Genomic DNA, 10,341 nt, shown 5'->3' with positions numbered 1-10,341 from the left:
GCTACACTGCATAAACGTTCACTGCACGGTGGTGGTTCACTGGTGTGACACGTACAATATGACACAAAGCGAACAAGTGATTTACAAAATATTTGAATGAATGATATTCAGAAGAATTTAATGCAATTGTGTATTGCTCGGTCTAAACAAGTTCAGCACACGATCACTCCTTGTGCACACAATATCCACCCAGTTGGTATCTGCCATAGAATCAAACACTTTCACCCGGAACTGGCTTTAAACTATATTGGATTTCACTCGAACTCGACGTTGACATATAGAGTTTTCTTGCTGATAAAGCCTTGCACTTCAAGGTCCAGCCAGTTCTTAGTAGAATTGGCCACTGGGCCGTACGCGGCGCCACCTGGTTTCTTCAACATCTTGGGATTTTCCATTACCATCGGCATCCTTATGTCTTTCGCTTCAACCTTCGGGTGCGTTAGTATGAGCGTTACTTTCTTTGCAAAGGGCCAATCTAGCCAATCATCCCAGGCACCTTCCTTAAGAAACAGGACGAAGCTTACGTTCACTTCATCTTCATCCACTTTTCGCAACTTGCAGGCTAAGTTGAAAGTGTAGCCAGCCAACGTGTAAAGGGGTGTTGATAGCCTGGTTTCTCTAGTGTATTCGGTCAGTAGCGCGTATCCTGCATACACTTCGGTGAATTCGCATGTAGTGATGAAGGCGCCGAGCTTGGAAGCAGCGCGGTACGGTCCCGCAGGGACGATCATTTTCCTCGAAAAAAGCGGCGATGAGACACGTCGCTCTCCATGCGCTTCCTTTCTCGCGCAGAGCAAGTCACGCTCAAGACTAGCCACGCATTCCAGTAAAGAGTTTACGCTGTTCACGACAGCATTCTTGTCAACATTCTCGCTCGAAGCCAGCTCCCGTATGCTCTCTAGATCCTTCTTCATGTCGCCGAGCTTTATCTCGGCATCCGAGATTACCGTGATGTTGGCGGAATGCCGCAAAGGAATCTCGGCACAACATTGGCGGTAGTGTTCAACGGCGACGGAGCGACTAACCGACTGTTGGCAACTGACGCACCTCACCTTGTCACTGCCACATTCAGTAAGGTGGTCCTTCAGTTCACACAGCTTACCGGCGAAGCTGCACTCCCTGCCACCAGCGACACAGTACACGCGGTACTGCTCCAATAGTGACTGCTTAAACGTTAAAGAAACAGTATCAGTCTCTGCGAACTTCCTACCGTCCAACGGGCACTTTCCGTCTTCTTTCGGAATCTGGTCCGTGCACACCTGACACAACACGTGACCGCATGGCAGTAAGAGGCAGCGGCTAGGCACCACTCCGCAGACGCCGCACACTCGAATGCTGGGCAGCGGCTCGACGAAAACAATGCGTTGGCGCTCGGTGAAGTCGTCGAATCCGGTAAGTGTATATTCCGTGCCAGCCATCGTGACGTTCTTGTTGATGACAGCAGTATTTTTCGCAGCAGTGCCGAAGCCCAGACGCGATATTCGCTCGGACAACTCCCGTAACGCCCTCTTTGTAATGGGCGGGCGCATACCTGGGGAAGCATGAGGGGAAGGGTAGACGGTAGACTATCAAGCGTGAAGCGAATATTTGGGGCACCAGCGCCGCTTCGTGAGGTGTGCCAAAAACTAGGTCGTCATGATGAGGCAACTTTCCGCAACGGGGCGCTTACGTCGCAACTACTGCTACTGACTACAGCATCATGCGCGCTCTTGCGAAATAACTATATCTACCTTGAAAGAACGCGTACGGCGCGCACGGAATTCAGTCTGGTCGTGTGGTCCCATGGAGGAAGGAAAAACGTTTTCCTAACGTTTTCCTAACCTAACGTACCTAATAGCGTCGCGGTACACGAATGCCTGTACAGCCTGCTGTGAAAATGTTCAGTAATTTGCATGTGGTGGCTCTACCTGTGAACACATGGATGGCAGAAAAAGAAATTTTTGTGCCATGTGATATACATATGCATTTTATGCACAAAGTTGAAGGTGCGTTTATAAAGAGGATTTCTTTTAAGATGTTTTATAGCAGATTTTGCTCAGATATTTCTCTTTATACATGCATGATATTCAGTTTCTATCTGTAGGAAGTGATGCCGGAGTTCTGTATGGTATATTAAGGCGAAAGCCTTCCTAGGCTCATCGAACTAAATGCCGTGCTCGAGATCTGCCATATTGTCGCGTAAACGAAGCTCCTCACAGTTGCGCCCGGGGCATGGCTCAGAGTCTAGAAACAGAGTTAGAGCTCAGTCTCGGAGCTAGCGCGCTTCTTTCTCTCACACCTCTGTGTTCTGGTTCTGGTTCTTCATAAGGAACGACTTCGTAGTCCAGATCACTAATGCGCCGGATAACGCGGTAGAGACCGAAATAAATGTTTCCTACCTGTCTCCTTGCTATCCCTTTATTTCCGCCGGCCCAGTTCAGGTGCTTCAGCTTATTTCGATAGCAGATACCGGGGCAGGCAAAAAATATTTTCCTTCCTTTATTATATTTATTTTATTATATAATAATAAAACCACTTACTACTACTACTACTATTACTACTACCTGGAAGATTTTCTTCAGTGCACCACCGCAGGTTGTAGCGTTCTGCATCACGGCCTTGCTGCTTGGATTCGCACCTGTTCAAGTTGGCGGGCCTCTTCGGCACGCTGTAGAAAAGAAGCGACATCGTAATTTGGAATTTCGTCTACATGAGGCAGCATGGCGTCAAGCGTAGTCGTCACTTCTCGTCTGTAAACTAGACTGAACGGAGTTATTTTGGTCGTTTCTTAAACGGCGGTATTATATGCAAATGTTACTTAAGGTAATACTTGGTTCCACGTCTTGTGATGGACGTCCACATGCATCGACAACATGTCGGCAATGGTCTTGTTTAGACGTTCCGTCAGGCCGTTTGTTTGGGGATGGTATGCAGTTGTCCGGCGATGGTTGGTGCCACTAAGAGTAAGGATATGCTGGATGAGCTCTGCAGAAAATGCTGCTCCTCTGTCTGTAATCAGAACCTCTGGTGTGCCTTGTCTCAGGATAATCTGAAGAACGAAAAATTTCGCAACTTCAAATGCGGTAGTACTAGGAAGAGCAGCGGTTTCCACGTAGCGGGTCAGGTAGTCAGTAGCTACTATAATGCACCTGTTCCCACAGGTGGAAGTAGGGAACGGCTCAAGCAAGTTTATCCTTATTAACTGGAATGGCCTGAACAGTGGCGTAATGGGCTTTAAAAGATCGGCTGGCTTCAGAGGCGGAACCTTTCGGCGCTGGCAGGCACGGCAAGTTCGAACATAATGTGTCACATCGCTTGACAAACGAGGCCAGTATTTAGCAGGGTAGATTTTTAGGCCAGTTGGTGTGACATAAGGAAAATAAAACCGCAGGAAAATAAAACCCTCCGTCCTGTGCCTGCTGCGGTTTTATTCTCCTTAGGCCAGTATTACCGTGCTTTAATTCTGGACAGCGTCCGAGTCACTCCCAGGTGGCCGCGCTTGACAAACGAGGCCAGTATTTAGCAGGGTAGATTTGTAGGCCAGTTGGTGTGACATAAGGAAAATAAAACCGCAGGAAAGTAAAACCCTCCGTCCCGTGCCTGCTGCGGTTTTATTCTCCTTAGGCCAGTATTACCGTGCTTTAATTCTGGACAGCGTCCGAGTCACTCCCAGGTGGCCGGATGTGGGTTCGTCATGGCAGGCTTGAAAAATTTCGCCCCGTAAGCTTGCTGGTACAACAAGTAGGCATTGGCGACTGTTGGCAGTGAACTTTTTCTTGACGAAAACGCCTTCAAGTAAAATCAGAGAGGACAAAGTGCGACGAAAAGATTTGTGGCTGTAGGAAAAAGGAAAAGAAAATGCATGGGCCTGCTACTGGCTCTGTAGCTGAGCCACCTCCGTTGCCTCGTGCAGACAGAAGAGAAAATAGAGAATAAAGAAAAGGAAGAGGGAGAGAAAGACTCGCGCCCCAACAACAGCCGTCGTCCACCATAGAAAGGGTGGCGGTTGCAATGACGGACTACAGCAGATAAAAATTTTGTGGCAGGCTAGCCCCCGCCGCAAGTGGCGGCGACTGACCTGTCCCAGCCGCATCTGGGGTGTAAAAGAATAATAAAAAATAAGTATATTTAGGGATCATGCTGCCGGCACCTTGAGAGAGAGAGAGAGAGAGAGAGAGAGAGAGAGAGAGAGAGAGAGAGAGAGAGAGAGAGAGAGAGAGAGAGAGAGAGAGAGAGAGAGAGCACTTTATTTGCACCCGTCAGAGAGCATGGATGATCGGGTAAGATGCAGCTCCCTCTAGCTGTCTATCTCCCCCTTAGATGTCGGATGGAATCAGTTGGCTTCCAGCGGCGGTCTTGAATTGTTTTTGGAATTGTTCTTCCTGGCTGTGAAGGGAAGATTCCCATGGCTCTTTATTTCCATGTATCCCGTTTAGCTCTGGGCAAGCCCAGAGCATGCAATTTAGGGTCGCTATGCCTTCACAGGTTTTGCATTTGAAAGAGTGCACCTCAGGATGCCATTTGTGCAAGATATATACGCGTTTGGGAAGGTGCCCGTCTGCAGTTTTCGCCAGATTAAGTCGATTACCTGGCGAAGCTCGGGATCGTAGCTTTGATTACCGACAAAGTTGGCTGATCTGATTGCCTTCAGGATTGCGTCGTCATCACCCTTGCGTCCGAAGCTGGTTGCACAGGAGCACGAGACGGGCAATCCGCGTCTAAATGCTTACGACCTGACATAGGTTACAATGATGTCATACTTTTGAAGTTGTAGGTTCCACCTTGCGAGACGTGCAGAAGGGTCTTTGAGGGTTGTCAGCCAACAAAGCGTGTGATGGTCGGTCACCACTTTGAAGGGTCTGCCGTACAGGTATGGTCGAAACTTCGAAATAGACCACACGATGGCGAGGCATTCCTTCTCAGTGGCACAGTAGTTTGCTTCGGCCTTAGACAAAGACCGACAAGCGTAGGCGATCACACGCTGTTGACTGTGCTTATCTGTATATGGACAGCGCCCAAACCGACATTGCTTGCATCGGTGTGCAGTTCGGTGTCTGCCGTTTCATCCAAATGTGCTAGAACTGGAGGTGACTGCAGACGACGTTGAAGCTCTTGAAATGCTTGCATTTGCTCTGCCCACGTGAACGGCATATCAGCTTTACTAAGCAGTGTAAGGGGGCGGCTATTTTGGAGAAGTTTTTTCACGAAACGCCGGTAATATGCACATAATATAAGAAAGCGTTGAACTTCTTTGTGGACCCACGGTGTCGAAACATTGGCTATGGCAAGTTTTTTTGGGATCCGGCAGGACTCCCCATGGCTTAAAAACTTCAGCTGTTCGTAACCGAAATGACATTTTTCGGCTTTCAGAGTGACCCGACGATTGGATGACTTCTAGTACTGCGTCTAGGCGACGAAGGTGCTCCTCGAAATTCGGGGCAAATACAATTACGTCGTCCAAGTATACAAGACAAGTCGTCCACTTCAGATCTGCAAGAACGCTGCCCATGAGTTGCTGAAAGGTTGCGGGCGCGGAGCAAAGGCCGAAGGACATGACTTGGAATTCGTATAGACCGTCAGGTGTAATGAAAGCCGTGTTTTCGCGGTCCCTCTCATCGGACCTCTATCTGCCAGTGTTTAGACTTGAGATCTATAGAGGAGAATGACATTGTGTTGCACAGACGATGTAAGGCGTCAAATATTCTGGGCAAGGGATAAACATCCTTTTTCGTAACGTTGTTCAATCGATGATAGTCTACGCAAAAGCGGAGTGGGCCGTCTTCTTTCTTTACAAGTACCACAGGTGCAGCCCAGGGGCTCCGGGAAGGTCGAATGTAATCGTTATCGAGCATTTCTTTGACTTGGACTCTGATGGCAGTACGTTCTTTTGCGGAAACCCGATAAGGCGACTGGCGGAGTGGTCGAACAGCTTCGTATGTAATAACGCGATGCTTTGCAAGGTGCGTTCGACTAACGCGTGACGGTCTGGAAAATGCATCAGAGTAGCGACTGAGCAGGTTGCGTAGTTTTTCGTGATACTTTGGAGGTAATTCCGGGTTTTCGTCGTACAGTGGTTCAGTGTTGTCGTAGGATTCTGTTGCTGAAGCGCTAGTTAAACTGCGTGCAGAACTAGTGTCAGTTATGGCATCGAGATATGCTACAGTTGTCCCTTTGTTCAGATGTTGATGCTCATTGCTGAAGTTGGTGAGAAGAACACCAACTTTGCCATTTTCAAAGAAAACGACTGCCCTGGCAACTGCTATGCCTTTTTCTATAAGCAGTTTCTGTTTGGTCTCGACGATACCTTCTGTATTTTGCATTGGGAGGGAACCCACGGACACCATAATGCTAGAACGGGGGGGGGGGGGGGGCACACTCACATGACCATCAATAATGTGAAGCGCAGTAGGGAGCATGTTATTGGTTTCGATGGCATTCTCAATTGGTGGTGGTGGTAACAACTTTTATTGCCACGAAATGAAAGGAATTATTGCGGGCTGGGGCGAGTCTAGGGTGGCCTCCAGTCGGGAGCGACCTCTTGAGCTCGCGTGACGAGGGCCAGTTGCGTAGTTTTCCTTGGGCTGGCCAACAGCTTGTCCCATTCCTCCGCTGAGGGAGCTGGCAAGAGTGTCTTTGGAGGGGGATTGCTGGCGCATTCCCACAGTATATGGTCTTTAGTGGCCTGCGTCCCGTCACCGCAGTGCCGGCATGCAGGGTTGAATTCTCCGTTCGTAATTAACGATAGTTGGTAGGGGCTAAGATGGCCTTTGTTTGTAGGCGTCTGAGTGTCGTGGCTTGCGCCCGGTTGAGGTCGGGGTGAGGGGCGGGGTACGTGCATCTTAGCTCGCGATAAAAGTTTGTTACCTCCGCGTATGTGCGCGGTGCCTCGACAGGCGCGTCCGTTCCCGATAGATCTCCCGTCTCCCGGTTGGTTAAGCCTCGGGCTAGACGGTCGACTCCTTCGTTTCCGGAGTTACCCGCGTGAGCCGGAACCCATACGAGATTGATGTAGTGATTGAGAGATCGGTTGCGCAGAATTCGCGCCGCGAGTGCGCTTACAGAATTTTTGGCGAAATTTTGAACGGCGCTTTTTGAGTCACTTAGAATAGTTTTGGTGCGGGGATCCGCGATGGCCAGTGCGATAGCTACTTCCTCTGCCTCGCATATGGAGCTAGCATGAAATGTTATGGCGTTAATGAAGGTTGACTTTGGAGTGGCCATACATGCCACGTATGCTCCGTTTTTGATGTGTTGAGCTGCATCCACGTACACTGCTTGTGGATCGTCCTCGTACTGTTTCTCAAGGGTCTGTGCCCTTGTCTTCCTGCGGGCATCATGTCTACCTGGTAGCATGTTTTTGGCTATTGGATTAACAACTAGTCTACTAGTTATGTCAGCCGATAAATGGGATGTTGCGCACACCTCCTCAGTGGGGTGTATGTGGAGCTTGTCGAGAATTACGCGTCCCGCAAGGCTGCGTGACAAGCGGGTCACTTGTGCAGTCTTATGGGCTTCAATTAGTTCAGATAGCGTGTTAAAAATTCCTAACTGCAGTAGTCGATCTGAGTTAGCGTATACTGGTAAGCTAAGGGCCGCTTTGTATGCTGTTCTAATTATGCTATTAAGTGCATGTTCATCCCTACGACGCAGATGATAGTACGGGCAAGCGTACATGATTCTGCTTATCATAAAGGCTTGAATGATCCTGCACAGGTCGGCTTCTCTCATACCCCTGCGACGTGTGGCAATGCGTCTCACCAGTCCACCTATCTGGTGCGCCGTGACGCGTAACCGGCGTATAGCTTCTGTGTTCTGCGTATTATTCTGAATCAACATTCTGAGAACTCTGATCGTGGCTACCGGGGGTATCGGATGGTTGTCAATGTGTAACTGGATAGGTTCTCGAGAATCTGGCTTTACCTGTGAAGCTTGTTTGTTCCTTATAACTAATAGTTCTGATTTAGCCGGTGAACAGGTAAGGCCGTTTTCCTGCACATAAGACTGTACCGTGTCGATAGCTCGTTGTAATGACTCTGTAATATCTTCATCGGAGCCAGAATTGGTCCATATGGTGATGTCGTCGGCGTATATAGAATGATGTATGTGTGGGATATCATCTAACAGACGCGGGAGGGCGCTCATAACGATGTTGAAAAGAAAAGGTGAAAGTACGGCGCCTTGCGGTGTTCCTGTCGTCCCTAGTGTAATTTTGTCGCTAACTTTGTCAACGAAATGGAGCGTAGTCGTACGCGCATTTAGAAAGGCAGCGATGTAGTCGTATGTCCGTTTGCCTACGTTTAACTGTGAGAGGTGATTGAGGATGGAAGCGTGTGACACATTGTCGAAGGCCTTACTCACATCGAGTCCCAGGATGGTTCGCGTGGCTCTTATGCGATTTGTATCTAGAATGTCTTGTTGAATTTGCCACATAATGTCCTGAGTCGAAAGACCTGCTCGAAACCCAATCATGGACGGGGGAAACGTGCCTTCCGCATCGGTGTGCATAAGGAGCCTGTTTAAGACAACGTGTTCCATTACATTCCCGAGACATGACGTTAGCGAGATTGGGCGGAGGTTCCCCATCTCGAGTCTTTTGCCCGGTTTAGGTATGCAAATAATTTTAGCGTGCTTCCATTCCTCAGGGACGCTGCCCTCTGTCCAGTACCTGTTGAAGAGGTCCGTAAGAGCCTCTACTGACTGGTCTTCTAAATTGCGCAACATCTTATTGGTAATGCAATCTTCCCCCGGTGCCGAGGTGGTGTTAATTTGGTTAAGAGCAGCCCTAATCTCTGCTACGGTAAAGACGCTATCCATGCGAGGATTATCCAATCCTGAGTACCCATCTGGCGTGGGTATATCCTGGGAGGTGTTAATGTATTTATCTTTTAATGTGGTCATGAGCTCTTCGTCGGTGCCTTGGAAAGATTGCGAGATCCGATTTAGGTTCTTGTGGGAATCTGCCTTAGTTCTCGTAGGATCCAGTAAATGTCTAAGTAAAAACCACGTGTTCTTGTTGCCCAGTTGCCCATTAAGGTTGTCGCAAGTCTGATGCCACTGTTCTCGGCTAAGTCCCCACGAGTAAGCGTCGATTTCCTTTTCAAGCCGGGTTAGCCGAATTTTTAAACGTCGGTTGTGCTTATTTTTACGCCATCGAGCATGGATACTTCCTTGTGCTTCAATCATGTGCACTAGCTTAGCGTGCGGGCTGGGACTTCTGTCCTCCAGGGTAACAGTTTTTGATGTGTTTGCGGCGTCTTGCAATCTACTATACTTTCCGCTGGCCTTTGCGAGCGGACATATCTAAAGGCGTCCCAGTTCGTGTGCTTCACTTCCTGGCGACGCATTTTGCAATGCGTGACTCGGAAAGTGGTACATAGTACATAGTGGTCGCTTCCTATGTTTGTATTTAGGTTTTCCCATCTCGCATCGGGGATATTTCTGGCAAAGGTAAGGTCAGGGCACGTATCCCTGGTTACACTGTTACCAATGCGCGTATGTTTATCAGGGAAAACGAGGCAGTTATCGATTTGCAGGATCAGTCGGTAAGATTTTCAATCGAGAATCCCCTGCATGGAACTGCAGGGGATTCTCAATTGAAAATCTTACCGACTGATTCTGCAAATCGATAACTGCCTCGTTTTCCGTTAGAAAGTCCATGCCGAGGATTACGGAAGGAAGGAAGGAAGGAGGAGGAAGAAGGAAAAGAAAATACGCGGGCCTTCTACTGGCTCTGTAGCTGAGCCGCCTCCGCTGCCTCGTGCGGACAGAAGAAAAAATAGAGAAGAGAGAAAAAAGAAGAGGGAGAGATAGACGCGCGCCGCAGCAGCCATCGTCCACCGCCTAAGCGATGACGGGTGCAATGACGGCCTACAACAGATAAAAATCCGGTGGCTGGCTAGCCCCCGCTGCAAGCGGCGTTGACCTACCAGTCCCAGTCCCGTAGGGCCAGGAACAATCACCCTTCACCACCTCACCCTCCGTCACGTAGAGGTGTCTGTGTACTGTGCGATGTCGTAAAGATCCCCAGGTGCTCGAAGTTACTTCAAAACGTCCCCTAGTGCTCCTCATTCTCTCTTTGCACTTACACTCCCCCTTCCCCATTGCCTACGGCGCGGTCAGGTGTCCTCAGAAAAACAATTGACCGATACTGCGCCTTTAGTCTCCTGCAAACCAATTTGTTTATTGCTGTAAACAGCAGTTGCAAGGCCGACATTGTTCTTGCCATCCATTGTTACCAACGGCGACATAGATTTTCCTATAATGCGGTCATTAAGGATTGAGAACGAAGGGGACGTGCATATGTAACTGGTTTGTCCATGACTGTGAGCGTTCATTTGGAAGACGTCATGGAAGGCATGACGT

The 10,341-nt window shown here is 49.0% G+C and overlaps 1 protein-coding gene across 1 annotated transcript; it reads right to left on the bottom strand.

Moving 5' to 3' along the window:
• Positions 1–1,552, bottom strand: LOC146179099 (uncharacterized). The gene has a single exon (XM_084578798.1). The coding sequence runs from the start codon at positions 1,527–1,529 to the stop codon at positions 255–257; it is 1,275 nt and encodes a 424-aa protein (XP_084434924.1). The 5' UTR covers positions 1,530–1,552; the 3' UTR covers positions 1–254.
• Positions 1,553–10,341: the final 8,789 nt, after the last annotated feature.

The sequence above is a fragment of the Amblyomma maculatum genome, chromosome 9 (genome assembly GCF_055883805.1).
Source record: "Amblyomma maculatum isolate TAMU_Amacu chromosome 9, ASM5588380v1, whole genome shotgun sequence".
Lineage (NCBI taxonomy): Eukaryota > Metazoa > Arthropoda > Arachnida > Ixodida > Ixodidae > Amblyomma > Amblyomma maculatum.
Note: the sequence above shows the minus strand (reverse complement) of the source record. Positions and strands in the feature narration are given on the sequence as shown.

What these genes read in the sequence shown, in the direction of transcription:
- LOC146179099 (XM_084578798.1), bottom strand. Translation starts at nt 1,529, where the DNA reads ATGCGCCCGCCCATTACAAAGAGGGCGTTACGGGAGTTGTCCGAGCGA.